This window comes from Camellia sinensis, chromosome 2, assembly GCF_055761805.1.
Source record: "Camellia sinensis isolate YWXY chromosome 2, ASM5576180v1, whole genome shotgun sequence".
Taxonomy (NCBI): Eukaryota; Viridiplantae; Streptophyta; class Magnoliopsida; order Ericales; family Theaceae; genus Camellia; species Camellia sinensis.
This window is the reverse complement of record NC_138962.1, coordinates 37,831,178-37,858,089: the sequence shown is the minus strand read 5'-3', so window position 1 is coordinate 37,858,089 and position 26,912 is coordinate 37,831,178. Positions and strand designations below refer to the sequence as shown.

Sequence of the window (26,912 nt, the reverse complement as noted above, 5' to 3'; positions counted from 1 at the left end):
TTATGGACCTTATGAACAGAATTTTTAAACCATACCTTGACAATTTTATTGTTGTATTTATTGATGACATATTAATTTATTCCAAGAATATAGAAGAACATGAACATCATCTGAGACTTGCCCTACAAACCTTAAGAGAACAGAAACTGTATGCTAAACTGTCTAAATGTGAATTTTGGCTTGACCATGTTATGTTTTTGGGGCATGTTGTTAGCAAGGATGGGATTTCTGTTGATCCGCAGAAAATTGAAGCTGTAGTGAACTGGCCTAGACCGACAAACGTGACTGAAGTCCGAAGGTTTTTGGGTTTGGCTAGATATTACAGAAGATTTGTCAAGGATTTCTCCAAGATTGCTTTACCGTTGACTCAACTGACACAGAAGGGGACATCATTTGACTGGACTGACCAAAGAGAATCTGCTTTCCAGGAGTTGAAAACTCGATTAGTGACTGCACCTGTTCTGACCTTACCTTCAGGTACGGATGGTTATACTGTCTTTAGTGATGCTTCTCATAAGGGTTTGGGATGTGTTTTAATGCAGAATGGGAGAGTCATTGATTATGCTTCTCGACAACTGAGACCGCATGAAAAGAACTACCCAACCCATGATCTGGAACTTGCTGCAGTAGTATTTGCACTGAAAATATGGCGTCACTATCTGTACGGGGTGACATGTGAAGTATATACCGACCACAAGAGTTTGAAATATTTCTTCACACAGAAGGAACTGAACATGAGACAGCGGAGATGGCTAGAACTGATTAAAGACTATGACCTGCAGATTTTGTACCATCCGGGAAAAGCCAATACCATTGCCGATGCATTGAGTCGGAAATCAATTGGAAACGTAGCATGTTTGCTCACCGGACAGAAAAAGTTACTTTGTGACCTTGAAAAATCTGAAATCGAAATTGTTTTGCGAGAACAAGGTGGAACCTTAGCTGCTATATCTGCTCAACCGGCACTGATTGAAGAAATTAAAGAGAAACAGCAACAGGATAACTTCTTGAAGAAGATCATCGAAGAAAGAGAATCTAAACCAAGACCGGGATTCAAATTTGAGAACAATGTACTGAAATTTCATGAAATATTGTGTGTACCAAATGATACTGAACTGAAAAGGAGAGTTCTGCAAGAGGGCCACAATTCGAAATTGTCTATCCACCCGGGGAATACGAAAATGTACCAAGATCTGAAACAGAATTTCTGGTCGCCGGGGATGAAGAAAGAAATTGCCGACTTTGTGTCCAAATGTCTTCATTACCAACAGGTCAAAGCTGAACATCAACGACCTGCCGGACTATTGCAACCCTTACCCATACCAGAGTGGAAATGAGAGCATATCACGATGGATTTCATCGTTGGGTTACCTCGCTCCAGAAAAGGTATGTATTCAATTTAGGTTATTGTTGATAGACTAACCAAATCTGCTCACTTCTTACCTGTCAAAACAATCTATAATGCGGACAAATTGGCCGTTATCTATATTGATGAAATTGTGAGACTGCATGGAGTGCCTGTGACTATTGTTTCTGACAGGGATTCGAAGTTTACATCGAGGTTTTGGCAAAGTCTACAGACCGCATTGGGTATTGAATTGAGGCTGAGTAGTGCCTATCATCCTCAGACAGATGGCCAGTCAGAAAGGACCATCCAGACTCTAGAGGATTTACTGAGAATGTGTGTCCTTGATTTTCAGGGAAACTGGGAAAGCCATTTACCATTGGCTGAATTCGCCTACAACAACAGTTACCATTCGAGTATTGGTATGGCGCCTTTCGAGGCATTGTATGGCAGAAAGTGTAGATCTCCGATTTGCTGGGCAGAAGTTGGAGATGGGCCTTTGCTTGGGCCCGAGATTGTTTATGAAACCACTGAGAAAGTGAAACTGATACAGCAGAGACTGAAAACTGCACAGAGTAGACAGAAAAGTTATGCAGATGTCAGAAGACGGGACAGAGAGTATGAAGTGGGTGATCACGTTTTTGTGAAAGTGACACCGATGAAGGGCCAGACTCGTTTTGGAGTCAAAAGCAAGTTAGCGCCAAGATACGTCGGACCATATGAGATTATTGAGAAAATCAATCCGGTGGCGTATCAAGTTGCGCTCCCTCCTGAAATGGAGCATATGCATAATGTTTTCCACATTTCGATGTTAAGAGATTATCTCCGGGATCCCTTCCACGTAATAAAGCCTACCCACGTAGTGTTGAGTGATGACTACACTTACGAGGAACGGCCTATACAGATTGTAAATAGACGAATCAAGAAGTTGAGAAACAAAGAGATCCCGCTAGTGAAAGTTGACTAGCAGAACCATGGTGGCATGTATGCCACTTGGGAAAGGGAAGATGACATGGCTAAGAGATATCCTGAACTGTTTCCACTGAATCCTGTTTTCTTCCAGAATGAAGGTAACTCGAGTTTAGAGGACTAAACTCTTTATAAGGAGGGGAGACTGTAACAACCCTCATACTGTTTACCGATTAATGACTGATTGATTACCGATAACCATCGATTACCGTTAAACTGAATTGATTATGACTGATGATTGAACTGATTAAAAATACTGAACTGACTGACTGAAAACTGGAACTGAATTGACTGAGTATGTACGTTTGAATTGCATTCTATCTGTCGATTGTTTATTTGATCTGTTCGTAATTTAGTGTTTAAACTGCTAATTGAAGGCCTTATCGGCGGCTGAATCCGAAATTGATTAATGTTTTATGATCGTCATAATTAATGTGATTTTATAGTAAAGTTATCTGAAAAATGATTAGGTATGATTAAATTAGATTAAAACGAGTTAATTGCAAAGTTTGCCGTAATTACCAAATTGCCACCCTTAGTGGCCCACTCAATACATATATTTGAGCCTCATTACACCTTGAATCAAACCACATTTTGCTCAGCCCTTCTTCTTGCTCAACCGACCAAGATAGAGAGTGAGAGAGAATTGAGTTGATTTTGAGTTCTACTTGGTGAATCGCTTGGAGAGATTGAAGAATTGATGTATAGACTCCATAATTGAACCACTAGACTTGCATTCAAGGGACCTAGGTATGAATTTCATCCTTTTGGTTTGTCTTTAAGTTGATTGTTGCATGGTCCATGTTTAATTGTAGAGCTAAGTTATGTTTTAGTTCATACATGTTGATATAGAGCATAATTCATGCTTGCATGTGTTCTTGGTTGAATTTGGAGTTGAGTTCATGGCAAAATGGTGCATGCATGTCCATAATTTTGTAATGGTCCATGTTTTCAACTTGTTCTTGGATCAATTGGCTCCTTAGAGCATAAATTTGGAGCTTCAAAATGGTTTGAATTCATGCATGTTTGCATGTTCATCTTGTGCTTGAAAAATGGTTTAAATTGCATTTGAATCAAACACCCTTGGGCTTTGATTTCTTAAAATTGAGTTTTGAAACATGTTATTCTATGTGTTTATAAATGTTTTCCAGAAAATGGGCCCAAGAGGATCGGTTTTGATGCTTTTGAACTTGGTTTTTGGCTTGGAGGTGCAATCTGGAATTTCCAGATTTTGCATTTCCGCTCGAGCGGGGGAATCGCCGCTCGAGCGTGGAATCCGAGCATCCAGTATCTCTGCACTGTTTTACAGTCCGCTCGAGTGGAGGATTGGGCGCTCGAGCGGAGTCATGTCTCAAGCTCGAGCGGGCGTCGAGCGGAGATTTCACTCATCCAGTACTTTTACAGTACGCTCGAGCGGGAAAGTTGACGCTCGAGCGTGTACCTTTGTCGCATGACCGCTCGAGCGGGGAAACCTGCGCTCAAGCGGGACTCTGTTTTTCTGAAAATCTTGAAATATTCTTCTGATTACATCTTTGCATCCTCATTCCATTCTAGGCATTATTAGCCCTAGTTTAAGACATCTTGTTGAGGATAGATGTAGAACACACCGAGGCATTAAGGGTTAAATTATGATATTTCCCAACTGTGTAGCTTAGTGTGTGTTCAACCTGTGAACTGTGTAGGGTTGGCGACTGGGGAGGCACGCTCTAGCATACTGTAGCCCAGAACTCTGTGAGTAACGATTGTGTAAAGATATGTTCAAAAATGATTATTTTCTGAACAACTAAACTGTACTGTTTCTGAATTGAATACCGTTAATTGAATGAATGTATGTCCTATATTCTGAACTGTATTGTGGCATCCTTAGCACCTACTGTTTACTGTTTACTGTTACTGTTACAGAGATCTCTGTCGGTTCCCTTGTTGGAACCACTACTGTTTACTGACTGATGGCCATCACTACTGTTTGGTCTTTTAAGACCTACTATTTACTGTACTGTTATGCTAATGGATGTACCACATATGACTGTACTGACTGAACGACTGAAAATACTGATTTAATGAACTGTTTTCGTTACTGTAAGGACATTCATTCTTAACCTCTTTACGCATTATGTTATTCACTGGGCTTTAGCTCACTGCTCATATATATATACATATATATGTAGGTGTTCAGGCACCAGACCGCGGCTAGGAGCGTCAGGGTTACTCCAGTTTTGTCAAGCCAGCCTATGTGCCTCACTGCGAGGTTCCGAGCCTATCGTGTTAAGGCTTAGGGGTGTTTTACAAATCCCCCTTCTGTACTGTCTTACGGTTCTGTATAGACTGAATGTTTACTGTACTGTTATGCAGGGATCGAGTCCCTAGTCTGAATGATTGTACATATTGTGTATACTGTTCTGTACTGTTTATGTATAAATGTATGAGAAGTCTTTTTGCATACAGACTGTCACAGCTCATTGGGCATTATTTATTTACTGTTTTGGCTTCCACCAGGCCCTGTACTCTGTTTTACTGTACTACTGTTCTGCAGGCCTTCAGTAATCTCGGATTACTGGTCGGTTACGGTGCTAAACCCATAGGGCCGGGTTTGGGTCGTGACACTGGAGAAGAACTTTTCTTGTACCTGGCAATCTCTCAGCACGCAATTAGCGCAGTGTTGGTTCGTGCAGAAGGAATCCAATATCTGCCCATGTTTTATGTCAGCAAGACATTGCTGGGAGCCGAAACAAGGTACTTGCCACTGGAAAAATTAGCATTGGCCTTAATGATGGCCTCAAGGAAGTTGTCGCACTACTTTCACGCCCACACCATAGTCGTCCACACAGCTTTCCCATTAAAAGCTTTATTTGAGAAGGCAAACTTTTCTGGACGAATCTTAAAGTGGGTAGTAGAGTTGGGACAATTTGACATTAAGTTCCAACCTAGAACCGCGATAAAGGCCCAAGCTTTAGCAGACTTTGTCGCAGAATTCACCCCAGGAAGTCATCATATCTGCCCAGTCGACCTGACTGATACAACCAAACCAGGGATAGAAGTTGACGCCGGAATAGCGCAACCCCTGGTGCAGGATACTCAACCAGATCCCATGGCAAACCAGACTAAAGACAGCAAGGAAGAAGCAAACCAAGCTACACCGAACCAAGACTCACCAACAAATAAAGACTTGGTACAATCAGATAGCGAGGGGCAGACAGCAAGCATGGACCTTGAAGAAACCACCAGCAACATTCTTGACCCCACGACATCGTCTGACCCCTCCATTTGTTGGAAGTTGTTCGTTGGAGAGATGTGGAAGCTCTTTGTGGATGGAGCATCCAACCGGCATGGTGCAGGACTTGGTATAGTCCTCATCTCACCAGACGGCTTGGTTGTGGAGCAAGCAATCAACCTTGGCTTCCCAGCATCAAACAATGAAGCAGAGTATGAAGCACTTCTTGCAGGTCTCAAAACAGCGTTCTACATGAAGGCCACCAAACTAATGGTCTACAGCGACTCACAGCTGGTGGTAAACCAAATTTTTGGCGACTATGAAGCAAAGGATGATAGAATGGCCAAGTACCAAGAATTGGTCAGAATAGAGATCAAGAAATTTGAAGTAGTAAGGATTGAACAGATAGGTAGGGAAGAGAACGGCAGAGCAAACGAACTAGCAGGCTTTGCTTCAATGGCAGATACATCCATCCCTCATCCATTACTCATCGACTACTTACCAAGACCCAGTATCGAAGACCCCGAAGCAGAAGAAGTATGCTGCGCCGATCTAGGCCCCTCATGGATGGATCCCATCATACTATTCTTGAAAGATGGCGTCCTACCGGAAGAAAAGAAAGAAGCCAACAAAATTAGAGTAAAGTCACAGCGATTTTGGCTCTCCCCATCTCTGGCATTATACAAAAAGTCGTTCTTAGGACCCTATCTAAAGTGTGTCCACCCCAGCAAAGTGGAAGCATTCTTATACGAGATACACGAAAGGGTGTGCGGAAGCCATCAAGGAGGAAGATCGCTATTTTACAAGGTCATTTCGCAAGGATACTGGTGGTCATACATGCAGGAAGACTTAGAGAAATATGTGAAGAAGTGCGAGAAATGCCAAAAATTCGCACACCAAATACATCAACCAGCTAAAGAACTCCTACCATTGACTAGCCCATGGCCTTTCGCAATGTGGGGCTTGGACATAGTAGGACCACTTCCAACAGCACCCGGCAACAGGAAGTTCTTTCTCGCAACAACAGACTACTTCACAAAGTGGGTGGAAGCAGAAGCATTGGCATCAATCAAGGAAAAAGATGTGAAGAAGTTCGTCTGGCAAAATATCATTACTCGATTCGGCATACCTAAAGCCCTCATATCAGACAACGGCACCCAGTTTGATGGCAAAATCTTTAGAAGCTTTTGTGAAGAATACAAGATAGAGTTCTACAATTCTACGCCAGCATATCCTCAAGAAAATGGCCAAGCAGAAGCATCAAACAAGGTTGTCTTGGATGGACTGAAGAAAAGGTTAGAGAAGGCAAAAGGCAAGTGGGCGGAAGAACTTCCTCATGTTTTATGGGCTTACCGCACCACACCCCGACGATCAACAGGAGAAACACCATTCTCCTTAGCCTACGGAATGGAAGTAGTAATCCCACTGGAGATTGGCCTCCCCACAATTCGATGCGAAAATTTTGATCCCGACTTGAATGAAGAAGCCATAGCATTGGAGCTCGACCTCGCCGAAGAAAGAAGAGAAAGAGCACTAGTCCACATTGCCTCATATCAACAAGAGTTATCCAGGAAATACAACAAAACAATACATCCAAGGCAATTCAAGATCGGAGATTGGGTGCTGCGCAAAGTGATGGGAAACACCCTGGTGCTAGGAGATGGCAAGCTAGGGCCTAATTGGGAAGGTCCTTACAAAGTGGTTGGGTTAGCAAGCAAAGGGGCATACCACCTAGAAGACAAGGACGTCAAAGCAATCCTTAGGCCATGGAACACCGCCAATCTCAAGTTATTTTATTTTTAGCTTTCCTCTTTCAAACGTGTAATTTTTTCTTTCCTCAATAAAACAAGTCGATTCTTTTCAGCATAGTTGTTTTCTGTAAAAGTTAGTTTTAGTAACGGTAGGAACATTACAAACACTTTACTTTAGGTTGGCTAGAAAAACCAATCTAAAGGTTGGCTGGATTAAACCAACACCCTTCCTAAGCCCAGGATAAGGATCCAGGCTGCATGACATTTGGTCGGAATAACCAAACACTTTACTTTAGGTTGGCTGGAAAAACCAATCTAAAGGTTGGCTGGATTAAACCAACATCCTTCTTAAGCCCAGGATAAGGATCCAGGCTGCAGGACGTTTGGTCGGAATAACCAAACACTTTAGGTTGGCTGGAAAAACCAATCTAGAGGTTGGCTAGATTAAACCAACATTTAGTACTCTTGAGCCGAAGTAAGAACATCGGCTGAAAGAGTGGTTGGCTAGATTAAACCAACACTTGGTACTCTTTAGCCGAAGTAATAACATTGGCTAAAAGAGTGGTTGGCTGGATTAAACCAACTCCTAGTACTCTTTAGCCGAAGTAAGGACATCGGCTAAAAAGAATGGTTGGCTGGATTAAACCAACTCCTAGTACTCTTTAGCCGAAGTAGGAACATCGGCTAAAGAGTGGTTGGCTGGATTAAACCAACTCTTAGTACTCTTTAGCCGAAGTAAGGACATCGGCTAAAAAGAATGGTTGGCTGGATTAAACCAACTCTTAAGTACTCTTCAGCCGAAGTAAGGACATCGGTGTAGATGTCCCCGAACGCCCCGGGAGGGTGAGCTCCCGTTCTGTTCATTTGTGGGGTCACTACAGCTCGGACTCGATTTGTGTCACGGTTCTTAATCTTGAACCAAAGAGTCCAAATCTGGCAAATTGTTTTGAGAAACAGATTTTTGGAAAGGAGTGCCAAACATGGACTGCTTTGCCAGATACAGAGTCGCCACCTAAATATTTTAAAATGGGGAATTTAGGAAACCCTGACTCGGTGCCGAAGGCCACATGTCCGTCATCACCGGAGTTGTCTCGGCTCGGGAGCTAGGGTACGATTGGAGAAGGTCAGCTATGAGCACCCCCTCTCGCCCGATCCGAAGATCGGCCTATACTAACCATGATATCCGTTTTTGAAAATGTTATGTGTTCTTATTCCGGTTATTGGCCTAGAATTACTATGTTATGCGCACAGCAAACAAGTATAGACTAGATTTTCTAATTTGGAAACAAGCATTGCATATCCGTTTGTTTTGAAAAGCGCTTTGGAATTTGCTACTCGCAAGTAGGCTAAAACGCGGATTTCAACGAGTTTTTCCAACTCAAACAATCCAACCTTCACCCACAGGCATTCAAACAATTTATAACACATAAGCATCCAGCCACATGGTAAGCATACTATCATGTTAACATTCACACGCATGCGAGATGCTAAAGCATAAATACTTACATCGTACTCCATGCCAAAACAGAAACCAGTTAGTAATCACATGCATGATCCTAGTTCATATTTGAAATGGCTAATGCAACACATGCAAAGATGCAATCTAAATAGGCTCGACTATCCTAAACATGGCATGTGAAATGCTGCAACTAACAAATACTCAACTTGGAATTGAAATACGAGTGCAGTTAGCATGATGTACCGAGCCTGGTGCATGCAAGACAAATGTATGAATGCACGCATGCATAGCATAAGGTATGCTAATTTAAACATGTCCTATTACTAACCATCAAAGCAGGTAAGTGAAAGGGAGAAAGAAGTGGGGGTTGGAAGACATGCACACACTCACCCACACTTATTACAAATTCGCCCTCGCTCGGAGGGACTAAAAGAATAATACAATTCGAATAATGAATTAACTATCCTAGCTAATTAATTATTACAAATTACCTAATTAATTAACAAATTAACTAAGCATAAGGAAGGCAATAAAAAGGGGCTCGGGAAGAGGGTCCGATGCACGCGTGCTCGGGTCTTGCTCGGAAGTGCACTGCCATGCATAGGCTGCCTCTATTAATGCTGCTCTGCCTCTTTGAAGACTGCCAAAGTCTCAGAATTGCTTCTCTGGACATTGGGAGACACCACCGGCTGAGTAGAATAGCCACCGGCAGTGGTATGTGATCATCGGCTGTTGGTGAAGATATCGGCGCATTAAGGATTGCCGGTCGGCACTAAACACTGCCGGTCGGCAAAAAGTTCCTGCAGAATCTGCAATTGACAGCAACAGAGGGCAAGGCAGAACATGGCAATGCAATTCAAGCAATGTATGCATCAATCACACCCCTTATCATGTTTATCACTCAAAGGGCCATGATCCTTGGTTCTCGGACCATCAATCGCGCATTTCAATGCGTGATGGCCCAAAGGATCAAGTGTGCACTTTGATTTCAAATGTAATGCATGCAAACACATAAGGGCCCAATCCCTATCACTAAATCAAGGGACAAGGCATACATGTTCAATGCAACCTAAGCATGTTAACTAACATGCAACATGGTATAAAAGGGAGCATGCAAACATGAAATGCACATTAGGTACACAACCTAAGCAACAAGGCAAACAAGCATGCCACAACTATGCAAACTACTTAGAGCATGCAAGATGTAATTTAATCATGCAACATGCTAGTAATTTGACCAAGGGAATGCATGCCAAATGCAAATGATTCCAAGCATGCAACACATGTAACCAAAGCATGCAAACATGAGATAATATAATAGCACTTGAATGGCATGCAAGGGGTGGACTTACACTAATTGGACAGCTCTAAGTTAGGTCCAAAACAGTGGCCAACATGCTCAAGAATGGAAGCCAAAACACATACAAATAGGCATGCATGCAAGGTCCAACACTTAGGCACATAGAGACAACTTTTAAGCACACTTAAAAGAGGAACAACATGGGCATATGGCATGCAATGTAAGCTCTGAAAATCATGTTAATGATGGTGCCAAAACAAGCAAACAAGACAAGCATAGCATACAACAAATGATCTAAAGCCTAAGGCTCAGCAAAGAAGCATTGAACTACACTTAGCGCAACCACACATGGCATGAATTAAGTGACTAAAACTAGAGATGTGACATGCTAAAATGAGCCTCAAAACCCACCTAAATGGCATCTAAATGGTTTAAGTATGGAAGCATGCACAAGGGCCCAAACAAGGAGCATAAGACAACAACCTTTTAACACATTAAAGGGGTATCAAATGCAAGCATATAGGCATGCCACAAGGACTGAAATAACATGACAAGTGGTTCCAAACCACTGAAATGATGCAAGGATGGCATGCTAGAGGGGTCAATGCTCAAGACATACAAGAGAGTTTGCATGGTAGCTATACAAAGCAAAGCATTGATGCCTTAAATGACCAAAAACAGTCCCTTAGCACACTAAAACAAGCATAAAAGCTTCACAAAGCTAAACCAAAACAAGTAAGCATAGTGGTCTAAATGCTAGATACATGTTGAGGCAATTTCATGGCATTACAAGACAAGTATGCAAAGCAAGCATGGTGTGTCTAAACCAATTAAAAACAGTGCTATATCATGGCAAAATAAGCACAAATAACACTTAAGACATGGCCAACATGAACTTAAGAAAGGTGCTCACACATGAGGCTAAAATGGCACTTTTTGAAGACAACAAGGAGAGGGGATGACCCTCTCCTTCCTAGGACCTTAAACCACCATCCTCACCACTGAAATCCCTCAAGATTTCAGTGGTGAGGAGGCCCAAACAAGGTGGTCCCGAAATTCACTAAAAATAGCAGAAAATGGGGCCAAACAAGGCCTAAGAGGGGGTAAACGACCCCAAACACAAAAGTGTCCTTAATGAAGTATCTTAAACACAAAAAAATGGAACTTTTTTATGTTATACACAAAGCTCAAATCAGCAAGCAAGACAGGCTAAAATGCTGTGCAAAAACGGGGAATAAAGAGGGAAAATGGGTTACCTTTGTAGCCAAAAGGGGACAGCAGCCTCTAGACCCAAAAATGCAACCCTCAACCTCTGAAAACAAGACCCAAGAACCTCCAAGTGATGATGGAAGTGTTGTGCTAGGAGGTGTAGTTCAAATGGCCAAGAACTAGACCCTTTTGGACCCTCTAACCCACCCAAATGTAGAGAGAGAGGGAGATATATAGAGAGAGTGATATATATATCTTATCTATCAGATTTTCTAACCCCTAAAATGGAAGGAGAGGCTCTCCTTATATAGAGAAACCAATGGGGCAAAGCTTCTCTTAGAAGCTTTGACCAAAAAGGCCAAGCTTCTCTTAGAAGCTTGGAGCAAAAGGGCCAAGAAGGCCAAGCTTCTTGGAGAAGCTAGACAAAAGGGCCAAGCTTCTTGGAGAAGCTAGGCAAATGGGCCAAGCTTCTTGGAGAAGCTAGACAAGGGTTCAAGAGGTGCAAGCTTCTCTTGGAAGCTTAGAAGGGTTCAAGCTTCTTGGAGAAGCTAAAAAAAGGGGTCAAGCTTCTTGGAGAAGCTAAAAAGGGTCAAGCTTCCTCAAGAAGCTAAAAAAAAGGTTCAAAAGGGTCAAGCTTGTTGGAGAAGCTAAAAAGGTTCAAGCTTCCTCAAGAAGCTAAAAAAAAGTTCAAAATGGTCAAGCTTCTTGGAGAAGCTAAAAAGGTTCAACCTTTCTCAAGAAGCTAAAAAAAGGTTCAAGAGGGTCAAGCTCCCTCAAAAAAAGGTCTCGGCTAGGAAAAGTGGCCGATTGATCAGAAACAGTGGCCGGCCGACCAAACACAATGCCGACCGACCATAAATAGTGCCGACCGGCCATCACCAATGGCCGGTGGCAAGGAAACAAGGCCGGTGGCCTCAAGCCATGGCCGGTGAGGTGTGGGGATGGCCTACAAGCTATTTCCCACCCTCAGAAGCAAAATAACAAGTGTTTGGTGCAAAACCAGACACAAAACAGTCGAGTCGAGAGATCGTGAGGCAGGGCGCGTAACCGAGACCTCCGAGAACTCAAGACGAACACGAACAAAGATGATCACCGAGTGTTCAAACGATGACGTCCAAGTCTTGAGGACGGTCAAAAATGGGGTGTCTACAATCGGCTAAAGAGTGGTTGGCTAGTAAGGTCAGTCAGATAACACAGTCATTACAGGTACAAGCATACAACTCAAAGCAGAATAATAGTTAGCACAAAAGAAGATGATTCTCATTAATCAAGTTCAAAGAAATTACAAAGGGGGGGGCCATAGCCCGGTTACAAGTCAAAGCAAAAAGAAGAAAAAGAAAAAAATACAAATTAATTAAAAAGGTCTTCAAGATCGGCTTCAATATCAACCTGAACACCGGTTGCAGATGGAAGATCAATCTCAGTAGCAACTGGCAGCACGGTGTCATTCGGCGGCTCAACAGTTAGGTCTTCAAACATTGGCTCCAACTGAGCTGGTTGACCGTTGCCTTGCTCGTTGACTACCGGAGTGTCAGTTGGCTCATTCTCTTCATCATCGTCGTCAGACGCTTCAAGGAATTGCTTCTGTAGATCGGCTGCATACTCCGCCAATGTGGCCGGAATAAAATACTGAAGAGCATTGAAGACCTCGGTGTCGGGACCGCAACCGAGCTGCTCCACGGTACCCCTCCAGCCGCACTTGAAGAACAAATCCTTCGCAGCTTCACACTACTGGATGTATGCAGCTTCGCCTTCCTTGAAGCCCTTCACCTCGGCATCTTCAGCCTTCTTCTTCAAAACGTTTATTTCGGCGCCCTTGACACCCTCAAGTTTCCCCAGTTCCCGCAAATACTTATCTTTCATCTCAGTTAGGGCTCTCTGTCAGTCAGCATCGGCCGAAGCAACTAGGCCGGTCAGATGAGTCACCTCGGCCTCCAGCTCGGCCGTTTTCACTTGTTCTTGTTTGAGCTCAGTGGTTTTGGCTTCGGCCTCTGCCATGGCCTCCCTTGACGTTCTCCTGAGCTCCAACACCCGCTTGTGTGCAATGTGGTTCTTCTGAATGGCCTGCAATAGAATAGAAACTTTCCTTTTTAGCCGAGCTGAAAGTAGAAAGAATTAGAGAGGAACAAAAGCAAAAGAGAGTGCTACCTACCAGGATCATGGATTTTGTTGAAGACCGGATGGCCTTCAGCTCGGTGTTTAGCTGATTGTGGTGCTCCATGTCCTTTGGAAGGCACACACTTTTGGCAAGGTTGAAGGCCAGTATGTGATCCTTCTTAGCAACCACCGAATCAGTTTCCTCAATATCTCGGTTCTGATAAGTGAGCTTCGGTGCCCACTTGGAGGTAGCTCGGTCAGATGGCTCTGGTTGCGGACTCGGTGGGTGGCTCGGTGGTAGGGTGGTTTCGTCTTCATTAACTAACCGTTGTTCGGTCTGCGTAGTCTGGGCGCGTTTAGGTCGGCGTGATGAAGAAGGCTGTTGAGAAGGAAGGGCCACCGCGGTCTCTTGAGTTTGGTTTAGCGGTGGTACCTCGGCCCTGTTTGTCTCGGTCAAGAGGGCCTTGACTCTGTTTCTCTTGGCCATTTCTTCTTCAACGGTCAGTGGGATTAGTCTAATTTGTGGCAAGGTTGGGTCCGGTTCGGGGGCCTCCTCTAGCAGAAAGTCGGTCACTCTCGCTTTTTGGCGGCCGCTGTATCTGTATGTCGGTTCAAAATTTAACAGCTTGGCCCAACTCCGTTCTGGGTACCGTAGTGCGGCGCGGAGAGTGCCTAGATTGGGGTAGCTGTAAAGTGATTGAAGATGGGCTGAATCTGCATAAAGAAGGCAAACTGTTAGTTCGATTCAGGAGCAGGTAACCGAAATAAAGTAAAGCATACCAAAAACCGAAGTAATTATACCAGGTACTCCTTTATTCGGCCAGGGATTTGGGCTTGCTGGTCTTCAAAATTGCCAGACACCCAGAAAAAGTCATCATCGTTTAAGTCCTTATCCGACGTATCTTTTATTATTTTTTCTCTGCGATGGCGTGTCCTAAGGTAGTAGACCCAGCCGTCATCTTTGGAACCAATGGAGTATTGGTGGAATATTTCGGCTAGACCGAGGTTAAGACCGGCTAGGCGGTTTAGTTCGGCTATACCCATTATTATACGATAAGAATTGGTGGAAAGTTGAGTTGGGCTTATTCTGGTTTGTCTTAGAAATTCACAAATCAAGGGTTGAACGGGGAATCTTAGTCCGGTTTCCATGGTTGATAGGAGGGTGAAAGGTACATAGCCCTGTTTTCCCCATGAAAGGGTATCTTGTTCGGCCAGAATAAGCTGGACGTCGTCAGGGATGTTGTAATCCCTTCGGAATTCGGCCAAGCCACCAGGGGTTTCTACCAAAAACCTATACTTCCCCATTTATTTTTTAAATTATGGATGAATTAGTTCGGTCGCAAAATTGTGCTCAGTAGCTCGGCTGGGCGCGCAGTGGAGTGCCTGGGCAACCTAAGTCTGCAAAGTGGAAAACAAAGGGGTTAAGCGCAGGTCATTGGACCGTGCTACAAAATAAAAGCAAGAATAGGAGTCCTACTTCGGGTGTGTGGGATGCTATAGGTTCTATCTCGGTTTCAACAAGATGCTTAGTAGCTTAGATTAAGCAGGCGGTTCGATAGCTCGGTCTTGGCAAAGCGATTCGCTATCTCGGTTAAAGAGAAGGCTCAGTCAGATCGGTTAAGCCTCTAGGGACAGCTTTCTGAGTTCGGCCTAAAAACTTAGAAAGCTGGCTTAGCCCCAAAGACCTAGCTCGGTCGAACGATAAGGTTTCATTATGCTACGTTCGGACTTAGTTCGGTTCGTTTACCTCGGCTAAGGTCTATCAAGAAGTGGTTTGACTTATTCAAACTACTGGTACCAACATGGAGTGCTAGTTCGGGTAAAGTCTCTGATAGAAGGACATTGACTATAAACTACTTTTTAGTTCGGTTATATGGTAATTGTGGATCAAACACTGTTTTATAGATTACTTCATGAAGTTCATGAGGTTCTTATGGAGTTTTTCCTAGAAAACGCAAGGTGGAGCAAGAACATATGTTTTGCAAAAACAGAAACAGTGTGCCAAGAATGAGAGAAAGCAAATGCAAAGACCACAAAACAAAGTACGAAAACAAGGAAAGCAAGATAGAGGTGCAGTACTTACCTGATGAAGATCAAAGAGCTTAGAGGATGAAAGCAAAAGGCAGCAGCAAAACACGAGCTCTTTCAAAAGACGAAGAACAATGAGAACTCAGAGAGAAGGAAGAGGATGAATAGTAGAAGTGGGGGATTTTTGCCTTAGGATTTGTTTTTGTTAGAAAGCCCAAAATTTGGGCGGGACTGTTCAAAAAACACGGAGTACGAAGACGGCGTGACAGCTGCATTGAGCCAATCAGCGTCTGCCACGTGTCATTGGAATAAGAAGCGATTCAGTTGCTGTGATTGAAGAGACGTTTTGACCGGACAGCTAGAGCCCGGTGTGAATTTAGCTCGGTTGGATAGGCTAAAGGGTATTAACTCGGTTGGAAAAGCTAAAGGGTTTTAGCTCGGCTGGAAAAGCTAAAGGATTTTAGCTCGGCTGGAAAGGCTTAAAAACCTTAGCTCGGCTGATATAACAGGTAATCCCTATCATGCTACGCAGATGGAATTAAGGGTCAATTGAGAGGGTAATTTATATGAAAATTGGGCCGAGCTGGGTAATGGGCCGTCATGGGCCGCAATACGAAGGGCTGAGTAAAAAGGCTTTGAAGTTAGTCCGGTCCTAGAGCCCCGAAGCTAGTCCGGTCCGGAGGAGACTTGAAGTTACTCCGGTCTAAAGACGCTTTGAAGTTAGTCCGGTCTCAGAGTTAGCCCGGTCATGGCGTATTGTGGTTAGAACGGTCAGAACCTTACTATTCGGTAGCTCGATCTAATCACACCATGGTTTGTACATGAGAGAACCGAGATAAGGTGTAGTGAAAGGAAGAACCGAACTAAGGATAGTTCGGCCTACTCTGCGGCTCAGCATAGCCATAATTACCTCGGTCCTATTAGAAACCTACCATGATAGAACCATCTCACTTGGTTTAAGCAGTGAGGGGGTGTTGAAGGATAAGCATTATCTTTCAGAAGTATGAATCATAGAAGGACTCTACATGGAGGAGTAAAAGTCCTACTAGGATTGTGTCACACGAAACTTATAAAAGCTCACAACATCAGCTATGGAGAGGTAACACAACTTTGTTTTCTGGATACACAGAGCTTTTGTCTATTTGTCAAGCTTACTGACTTAGGCATCGGAGAGGTTTCCGACACACACTCGCCGGCTAGCTCACGTTTGTGTTTTCAGGGAGTAAAGCGACAACGTTTGGAGGAGCGCAGACTTGATCAACAGGATTATACAAGAAGGTTTATTTCTTTCCTGTACAATAATATTTTTAGATGCACCAGTTGGCACTGGATTCTCCTATGCAAACAATTGGGAAAGCTATGTCCTTGATGATCAATTATCCGCGACAGATATACAATTTCTTGATGATAGTGGGTACAGAATTCATGCAATAATGGAAAATGATTTGGTGTTTGTTTGATCACCTGATCTTGAGCCCCAATTGAATATTTGTCATATGTTTAAGTAACAGTTGAGCACTTAATTAGTGTAAGAATGCAATTTATTTTAAACCTAGTTTTGGTTATTATGTAATTTGCAATGCAGTGGCTAATGGATCACCCACAATTTTTGTCAAATGAGCTCTACATTTCTGGCGATTCCTATTCTGGTTTGATTGTGCCTATCATTGTTCAGAAAATATATGTAGGTATGTAATCATGCTATATTACATTTCCAATACCAAAAGTTTCATACTTCTTCTCTTTTTTTTTTTTCTTCTGGTTCTTTTTTTTCTTTTAAATTACAATTTTTGTCATTATAATTTGGCTCAAATTTCACTTGTTCCTAATGTTTTTGTTTGAGTAATTGAGTCTATACACTTTAAGTTTTGTTTCAATTTAATCATTCTATCCAAATTACTGTTAACTTTCAATTTAGATGAAATAACCAAATTAAAATTAGATTTAAAATATATGAAGCACTAACAAGAATTTAAACTTTTTAGCTTGTGTTGTGTCAAACATGATTTTCCCTGTTTAATCATTTTTTTTTTTTTTCCTTATTGCAGGCAACTTGGAAGTTGGAGTTGAGCCCCTAATTAAGCTCAAAGTAAATGATCAAATTTTTTTAAAACTAAAATAACTTTGATGTTTCATAAATAATAATGCTTCATGTATTCATATGGTTTATAGTTCAATAATCTATTTTTATTTTTATTTTTATTTTTTAAAATTGAGACGGGGATACATACTTGGGAACCCACTAACACATGAGCATGATGATCCATATTCCAGAGTTGAATTTGCTCACCGACTTGCACTTATATCGGATGGACTTTATGAGGTACTTCTCTTCCACTAAATTTAAACCAAATTAGTTTCAATTTTTTTCAAAAAAAAATAATAATAATAATAATAATAATAATAATCAGAAAATCAAACCAAACAATGATTTAGATCCTTAGACCATGAAAGATAGTGTCCGAGTTTTAATTTCCCCTAATATCTTCAGAACTCATTAGCAATTTAGCATTAATACCGTGTCCTCACAGACTAGTTCATCTCATTTTATTATTATTATTTTATCTATTTATTTTTGCTTTATTTATTTTTCTCATTTCAATCAATATCTGATATTAATGAAATTTGCATTGCTTTGTGACTTTTTTTAGTCAACAAAAACAAACTGTCACGGTGAGTATTTGGATGTAGATCCCAACAATGCACCATGTATAAAGGGTCTTCAACTTGTCACAAATGTAAGTGACTATCATTTTGGTTTTACATGAGATGATTTAGGTTAGTGGCACTTTATTGTTTATAATTTTGTTGAAATTGCACTTTTCCTCTTACAAAATAATTTTTTTACTTGCACTTTGTGGTTTTATTAAAAGGGGTAAATTATATTTTTCATTACTATAATTTGATTCAAATTTTACTTTGGTCTCTTTTATTTCAGTTCAAACAATTTGGTCTATACACTTTGGTCATGTTTGATTTACAAGACTAATAGTCAGGTACTAATAATCCTATTAAATTAGTGTGGTATTCACTATCCAATTGGATTAATAGGATAAATTATCTATTGGATTAATAATCTCACCCCTACACCATTACTAATAATCGTACAAATTTGTTAGATTAATTATCCATTGCATTAATAATCCTAAATCAAAACGTTAAAACAATCATAGGATAATTGGCCCTACGGATTAATAATCTCAATCTCATGCTCTAATCCATCAAATCAAACACGCCCTTTAAGTTCAGTTTCAGTTTGATTATTCCATCAAAATTTTCACTTATTTTTTTCTTTGTCCTAGTATAGTTTTGGAGATTGACAAATATCTCAAAACTGTTAATTTTAATCTCCAATTTGAACGAAATGACCAAACTAAAACTAGACTTAAAATATATGGACTAAATTGTTCAATTTGAAACAATAGGGACTAAAATAAAATCAGAGTTAAAAATGGTTAAAAGTGTAATTTACCCTTTTATAAAAGTACCTTGTAACATAAAATGTTGCACTCTGCACCCTATAATTTTGTATATATTACAGTTTGCATTCTTAAATTTTAAATTCATTTAGAATATATTGAAAATTAAAAATGCAGAGACAAGACTGTTAGGTGCAACTGCAACTTTTTAATTTACAGGGTGTAAAGTGCCATTAACCCGATGATTTATAATATTATTATTGTGTTTTTATTTTTTTATATTTTTTGCCATTAGTAACGAATTAATGTATCTCTGAATTTACAGTGCCTTTACAACATAGACCTTGCAAATATTCTGGAACCTAATTGTGAATTTTCTTCCCCACATTCAACTAAACTAAAATATTGGGATAGAAGTTTGATTGAAGAGAATCTTTGCATTTCCTCCTTCCACCATCACATGACAGGAAACTATGGTGCCGAGTATATCTCTCTCTCTGTCTCTCTCTCTCTCTCTCCAGACAATTGATCATATACAAAAAAAAACTGTATAATTGTAACTGGTTTATGTGTTCTCTTCTCTAGATGTATAATTATGTGCTCTCTGACATTTGGGCAAATGATGAAAGGGTTCAAAAGGCTCTTCACATCCGAAAGGTACTTTTTGATTTATAAGATTCAGAGCTGCTAAGTAACTAGAAAATTATTCCAAACAAATTTATTAAAATTGGATGATTGAAATTCATTTCAATGTGTGGGTCTTACTGTACAAGAATTAGATCTAGCCTACATATCATTTTTCTAATTAAATTTCTAGTTAAATTTTCTGGGTTCTTAGACTTTCGTAAGAAGATTCAGAATTGCGGTATCTACAAGATTGTTCTAGAAAACATGTTAGATAATTGAAATTCATTTCATGTGTGAGTTTCACCGTACAAGAATTAGATCTAACTCACACATTGTTTCATATGTATTGCTATCAATCGCAGTGTAATGGTATTGAGCATATTGAAATTAGGTGTCGCGATCATTCTAACCAGTTTATCAAATATATTGATATCAAAAGGGCAATATCCTAAAAAATATAGATTGATATTTGAAATTTTGATATGTATGCAACTTACACTATTATTCTTTCTAGTTTACTTCTTGCATTTATTTGGTGCCCGTTATTGTGATTAGTATTTGTTCATTTTATTATTTTGTCCATAAAAAATGAATAGTTGAGGGTGGCTATTTTCTATTAAATATGTTATTTATTGATTTTATCATTTTGCTATTACAAAATAAGTACGTGACTAAGGCAGGATCATTTTTAGTTACATATCTTGGTGGTCATTATTAATTGAATAAATCTAACATAAAATACAAAATTAAAAGATAATCTGTTATAATTAAAATTATATGGATTATATTAACATCAACAATAAATCACATAGACCACTACTATAATTTGTCCAAGTATTTAAATTCAAATTAATTTTTCACTTTATTTATTTATTTTGTGGGAAAAAACAGGGATCAATAGAGAAATGGGTAAGATGTAATAAGACATTGTCCTACAATGAAGATCTCTTAACAAGCATCGAATATCACCGAAATCTCAGCCATACAGATCTCCGATCTCTAATTTACAGGTCATGTCTTTCACAACTATATTGGTATTTTCTGTAACGCCTTCAAAATAACAACATTAGACCCATCAGATAAGACATGCATTTACATATAAGCTAACCACATTCTTTTATTCATTAAAGTTCCATTACATAAGTATTACATGTTAACATCAAAACAAAATGCCCTACGGGCTTACAGCTTTCCAAGTTAACACTTGGTTACAACAAAAGAGTACTAACTCGTTTACACATTAAGCCCTTGGCTTGAAGTTACATGTAATACATCAAAAGTTAAGCGACAAAAGTATGTCCGCCTCTAGCCTCCCAGCTATGTCCTTGGAGGTGGCATGCTACCAGTACCTGAAAATGATATTCCCATATAGGGTGAGCCACAGCCCAGTAGAAATATACTAAACCAACCATGAACAATGACTAAAAGATTAGCAATTGATAGATGGCCAACACTGATACAATCACATAAATCACATATTTATGTCTCACGACTTATGAGTCCAAGTTTCCTTTCATTTTCTCTTTTTCAACAGATAAGCATGCTAGCTCTATCATCATTTCCACAGATATGTATAAAAACTATATCCCACATTCAGATAAGCATATAAGCTATATCCACATTCTCAACAGATATGTATAACAACAATATCCACAGATAAGCATATAAGCTATATCCACACATCACAAAGATAAGCATATGAGCTCTATCTTCACTTTACTAGACAAGCATAAGAGCTGTATCTACAGTTCATCCCCTATCTTCTCCCAACACTATCCGGTTTAGAGGTACATTCCCTATCTTCCCCTAAACCGCGGAGTACATCCCCTATCTCCTCCTCTACACATAACGTATACAAACACAATGGTTCTATATACAATCACCCAACACATACAGTTAATGTATTCTATCAACCGTCAAGTTCCATGACACATTTCATTGATTAGTTTCAGTTTGCCTAATCATCATACATTGTCTACAACAATCACGACTATCCTCCACCGATAGCCCAAAGCAGTTATTTCTAAACAGAAAATAAATGCACAATGGATATTCAATCAACATTTCTTTTCCTCATTTCTCACAATTAATTATCCCAATTAATTAAACAATGTAATTAGGCCATTTTCCATAATTACCATTTCAACCCTTAGGTCCCATTTTCATTAATGATTTAACGTTCATTCAATTTCTCCATGCCAAACATGCATCTAGGTTTATTATGAATAAAACCCCAACTTTTGTAAAATTGCACAAAAGCCCCAAACTTTCACAAAATTACCAAACCAACTCCAACATCTCAAAATGCCAAAATTTAAAGACAAAACCCATAGAGAGGAGTAGGATATCCCTACCTTGAAGTTTAAGCCAAAAAGGAGAAGGTGACAAAACCCAACGTGCTCCAAAACTCGAAATTTTCAGATTAAAATATAGCCCTCGACGATCAACAACTTTTTTGTAAAGGCCAAAGGTGAGCAAATCACTCCTACTAGATCAAAACCTAGAGAGAAGGTAGTATCTAGAGTGAGAGGCTTAACAATGGTGTTTTTGGAAAAGTAGGAGAGAGAAGAGGAAGTGAAAAAGTGATTTGAAAAGTCAAAACACGGAGCTAAAACCCAGTGGTCCACTCGAGCGTAAAACACTTCGCTCGAGCGTAACTCACAGACTTCCGCTCGAGCGCACCAACTCCCGCTCGAGCGCAGAATGCACTCTCCCAGCACTTTTACAGAACCAGGCCTCCGCTCGAGCTCCCAACTCTACGCTCGAGCGGAACTCACACAACCCCGCTCGAGCGGCCAAACCCACGCTCGAGCGTACAACACTGCACAAGAAATACTGGATGGGTGTATTCCCCGCTCGAGCGCCAACACCCCCGCTCGAGCGGACAGGCCAAAAAATCTGGGCAACTAGTTTTGGTTTCTAAACTCAACCAACCTGTAACAAACCTGCCCAACACATTTTATAACTCAAATATGAAGAAAAAGGAATGTAAACAAGATAAAGAACAACTACCAACATCTACGGACCCATGTCCGGATCACTGTACAACAAGGGTAAACCCGGGATCGCTATATTTTCCAAAAGGAAAGTTGCTCAATTTTTTTATGTACTAGATTTGTGAATTTTCTTGCTTGAAAATAATGTTGAACAGGGGTTTAAATTTGTGACTATTAACAATTAATGTTTAATTTTTGCCTTTTCACAGTGGTGATCATGACATGGCAATTCCATATGTGGGTACACAAAAATGGATAGATTCTCTAGCTTTACCTGTTGACGAGGATTGGAGACCATGGTTTGTTGATGGTCATGTTGGCGGGTTAGTTCTTAGATATTTGCTAGACAGTTTTTAATCTAAATTATACTTTTCGCTCATAAATTTTAATCCGGGTTTTACTTTAATCAATGATCTTTTGATTGTAATAATTAAAAGTTTCGCATACTAATTGGTCTGGTACACCACGTTTACATACATTAATTGCAGGGTAAACCACTTCTATCTTACCATTATATCACTAATTTATTTTTTTGAGTAAATTATAATTTTCATTTTTATAGTTCGACCGGAATTTTGTTTTAGTGTTTATTTTTCCAACATGAGGAATGTTAATCCTAAATTTTTAAGTTTCATTTCATTTTGATTTTTTTCATTTAAATTAAAAACTTTCTAAATAATTACATGATGCTAATTTGGACGAAAATATCAAATTGAAACTAAACTTAAAGTTTAGAATCAACATTGTTCAAATTAAAATAATACACTAAAATCTAATTTGGATAAAACTACATAAAGAATTACCTTCTCTTTTTTCCCTTTGTAGGTACACAATGAAGTATGTAGAGAAAGGATTTCATCTGACATTTGCAACTGTGAAGGCAAGGAAATTGTGTTGGGTTACATTTTCAAATCAATTTTCGAAATGAAAATTTCAAAAAATTTATTTGGTTTACAAATTTTGAAAAATTGTTTTCTTTTCTCTCCTTCTTTCACATCTTATACATCAATTAATCATTTTTTTTTCCCCTCTCCTCTCTTTCTCTCACATTTTGCATATTAATTAATCAATTTTTTTCTTACACCTATCTATTCAACTACACCAAAAATTGCAAATCATCTCAAACTATTTTCAAAATATACAACCAAACAAAATTTTAAATTTTGCAAACTCTTTTAAAAAGACTATCTTTCAAAACTGATTCTCAAAACTAAATCAAACGGAGCCTAAATACCATTTCTTAATTCTCTCCAAGAAAAAACCTAAATGAAATAAACTATATATAATATTTATGTTGTTTGTTTGGTTTTTACAGGGAGTAGGTCACACAACTCTAGAGAATATAAGCCTAAAGAATGTCTTCCTATGCTTCAAAGGTGGCTTGCTTATTACAATCTTTGATATTAACACTCTCAGCATCTTCAATCCAATTCCATGTTATCTTATATTCAATTAAACTAGAGTTCCCATTAGATATCCTTTCTGTATTTGTAATAAAGAGGGTAGCATAGGAAATAAACTTATTTGACTGTTTGGTTAGCTGAATAATTAAGCTGCTTCCATTTTCGTTGGCAGCTTTTATTAGTTTGGACATAATGATGGAATAAAATAATTTGAAAAATCACATATTTATCCATGATATATTCAACAAATAATTATAAATTAAAAAAAAAAAGAAGAGGAAATAAATAAAATGAAGAAAAAGAGAAATATAAATTCTGTTGTGAAGTAATCTTATTTCACCTATAATAAAAAAATTGTTTTTCCACCGGCCTAAGAGTAGAAGATGGAGGCTGAAATCAAGTTTGTCAAATGTGGTTGCAACCGTTTGAAATTCACAACCTCAGCTGCATTTTCAATTAATGGTTTCACATGGCTAGCTTTATCTATATATAGCTAACGTATTTTGAGAATTCAGAGTGTGGAAGAAAGAAGAGAGTTAGAGAGTAAAACTGGGTTTTCTCTCCTCAGTGTATTCTAAATATTTGAGGGTAATAAATCTGTTTTCAGATTATAAATTCTCTCTTGTATTTGTTTTTGTGAACCACCATGAGTGGTTTGCACTCCACTCTCACCAATAGTGGTATCAAAGCACCATGAGGGTCTATTTCTTTCAAAAAACAATAGAACAGAGTATCATTTCAAATCTTGCCTAGAAATCAAAGTTGTTGAAATAAATTTTTGAACACACCAGTGCATAGGTCTCATCGAGACGATCACACTGGAAAAAACCACGTTGAAAACCGAGTCCCACAGAGCTCACACGCCCCCCACGCGCCTTCTGACGCCGTCGCCATGCGCAGAAACGCGTCCATGCGATTCCACGCATCTTCTTTGCCCGGATTTGCAGAGTCCGACTTGTCTGACATACGATCCAATCCATTAGCCAACATCCGTATCCAGGAGCTGACGTCATTGACGACGTCATTATTGACGTCATCTAAGTCGTCAAGCCGAGCCGAGCCACAAGCCGAGCTGAGCCAGCAAGCCAAGCCAAGCCAAGCCACAAGTCGAACTGAGCCGTCAAGCCGAGTCGAGCCACAAGCCGAGCTGAGCCGCAGACGAGTCGCGCTGCCAAGTCGCAGACCGAGCCAAGCCACGCCACTGACGTCACGCTGACGTCATCCGATCCGGAGAAATAATCCGCTGCTTCTCATAAGTTCCAGATTCTGCCGATCTGAACTGTTCAATTGTTTTTGCTATATCTAAGCCGTTTGAAGTCCGTTTTTGGTGATCCAATAGTGCTTCCCAACTTTTTGGAATATTCCGGACACATCTGTATGGTCAGAATTTGCAAATTCCTTTCTGAAAATTTACAGATTTCTTAAAGTCAACCAATGGCTAACACAAACAATTTCTTTCAACAAGGAGAACTATGAAAATTAAAGTATTCAAATATAAGTCCTACTAGCCTCACAAGATTTGTGAGAGTTAGTGGATTGAGGATATGACGAGCCAACTACTCTCGAAGATGAAGGAAATTTAAATGAAGCTCAAAAGATGGCGTTAAAAGATTCAAGGAAAAGAGATAAAAATGCCTTGTATCTGTTCTATCAAGGCATTGATGAGTCACGCTTTGAGAAGATTTCAGCAACAGCAACCTCTAAAGAGGCATGGAGTATTCTTCGCAATTCACACCGTGGAATTGAGAAGACGATCAGAGTTCGACTCCAAGTGTTACGTGGCGAATTCGAGATGCTGTACATGAATAAGAATGAGTCAATTTCTAAGTACTTCAACAGAACATTGACCATTGTTAATCAGATGAGAAAATAAAAGAGAGAAGATTGTAGTTCATTCTCTGTTTTCTTTTTCAGAATTATTTGAGTGAATTTAAGTAAAGTTTGGTTCAGTGTTAATCCTCTCATTGTGAATCACCACCAGTGGTTTGCACCCCACTCCCACCAACAGTGGTATCAGAGCATGGAACCAAGTATCAAATAACACCATCCTATACGCCACAGCTGAATGGTGTTGCTGAAAAGAAGAATCGCACAATCTTAGATATGGCACGGAGCATGTTGAAAGGAAAAGGATTGCCCAAGCAATTTTGGGCTGAAGCCGTATCATGTGCTGTATATCTGCTAAATAGATGCCCAACCAAGAGCCTTCACTCTATGACTCCAGAAGAGGCTTGGAGTTCACATAAGCCAAGTGTCATCCATCTCAGAATATTTGGGTGTGTTGCATACACCAAGATTCCAAAACCAAGAAGAACCAAGCTCGATGATAAGAGAGAAAAATGTATCCTTGTCGAATATGGAGACAGAACAATGGGATACAAGTTGTATAATCCCATTACCAGAAAGGTGATCGTGAGTAGAGATGTGATATTTGAAGAAGAAGAAGCTTGGAATTGGAATCAAGATGAAGTTGTTAAAGATGCAGAACTCATTCTTGAAGATGAAACGTCAAAAGCTCCGATTGAAATCACAAGAGAAGTTCAAGATGAGCCACAAACTCCTCCACATAGAATACCTGCACCTAGATCGCCAGTTTCTCACAGAGGTGATGCAACATCATCATCATCATCATCAGATGATAGTTTTTTCAAACAACCAAGACCAATGAGAAATTTGCAAGAGATATATGAAGCAACAGAAGAACAAGATCTGAATTTATTCTGCCTACTCACAGATAGTGATCCATTTACTTTCTCAGAAGCCATCCAAGAAGATCAATGGAAAAAAGCAATGGATGAAGAAATTCATGCCATTGAGAAAAAATGACACATGGAAGCTTACTAGTCTACTGAAGGGACACAAACCCATTGGAGTGAAATGGGTATACTAGACAAAGAGGAATGCACAAGGCGAAGTGCAACGCTATAAGGCAAGATTAGTGGCAAAAGGTTACAAGCAGAAAGTTGGAATTGATTATGGAGAGGTGTTTCCTCCAGTTGCCTGGTTGGAGACTATCAGGCTAATGATTTCTTTGGCTGCCCAACACAAGTGGCAGATCTATCAACTTGATGTGAAATCTGCATTTCTCAATGGTTTTC

The 26,912-nt window shown here is 39.9% G+C and overlaps 2 protein-coding genes across 2 annotated transcripts in view; both read left to right on the top strand.

Moving 5' to 3' along the window:
• The window catches only part of LOC114281120 (serine carboxypeptidase-like 18), a 34,904-nt gene extending 10,869 nt beyond the window's left edge, over positions 1-24,035 (top strand). Inside the window, exons 5-15 of the mRNA XM_082914117.1 lie at positions 16,673-16,779; positions 16,955-17,057; positions 17,418-17,459; positions 17,592-17,692; positions 18,021-18,107; positions 19,114-19,271; positions 19,374-19,445; positions 20,307-20,425; positions 22,621-22,734; positions 23,237-23,291; positions 23,727-24,035. Coding sequence (XP_082770243.1) covers positions 16,681-16,779; positions 16,955-17,057; positions 17,418-17,459; positions 17,592-17,692; positions 18,021-18,107; positions 19,114-19,271; positions 19,374-19,445; positions 20,307-20,316 — 672 coding nt within the window. The 5' untranslated portion in view covers positions 16,673-16,680 and the 3' untranslated portion in view covers positions 20,317-20,425; positions 22,621-22,734; positions 23,237-23,291; positions 23,727-24,035. The remainder of the gene's footprint in view (positions 1-16,672; positions 16,780-16,954; positions 17,058-17,417; positions 17,460-17,591; positions 17,693-18,020; positions 18,108-19,113; positions 19,272-19,373; positions 19,446-20,306; positions 20,426-22,620; positions 22,735-23,236; positions 23,292-23,726) is intronic.
• A 1,882-nt stretch (positions 24,036-25,917) lies between these two features.
• LOC145813090 (uncharacterized) lies at positions 25,918-26,640 on the top strand. The gene has a single exon (XM_082908355.1). The coding sequence runs from the start codon at positions 25,918-25,920 to the stop codon at positions 26,638-26,640; it is 723 nt and encodes a 240-aa protein (XP_082764481.1).
• Positions 26,641-26,912: the final 272 nt, after the last annotated feature.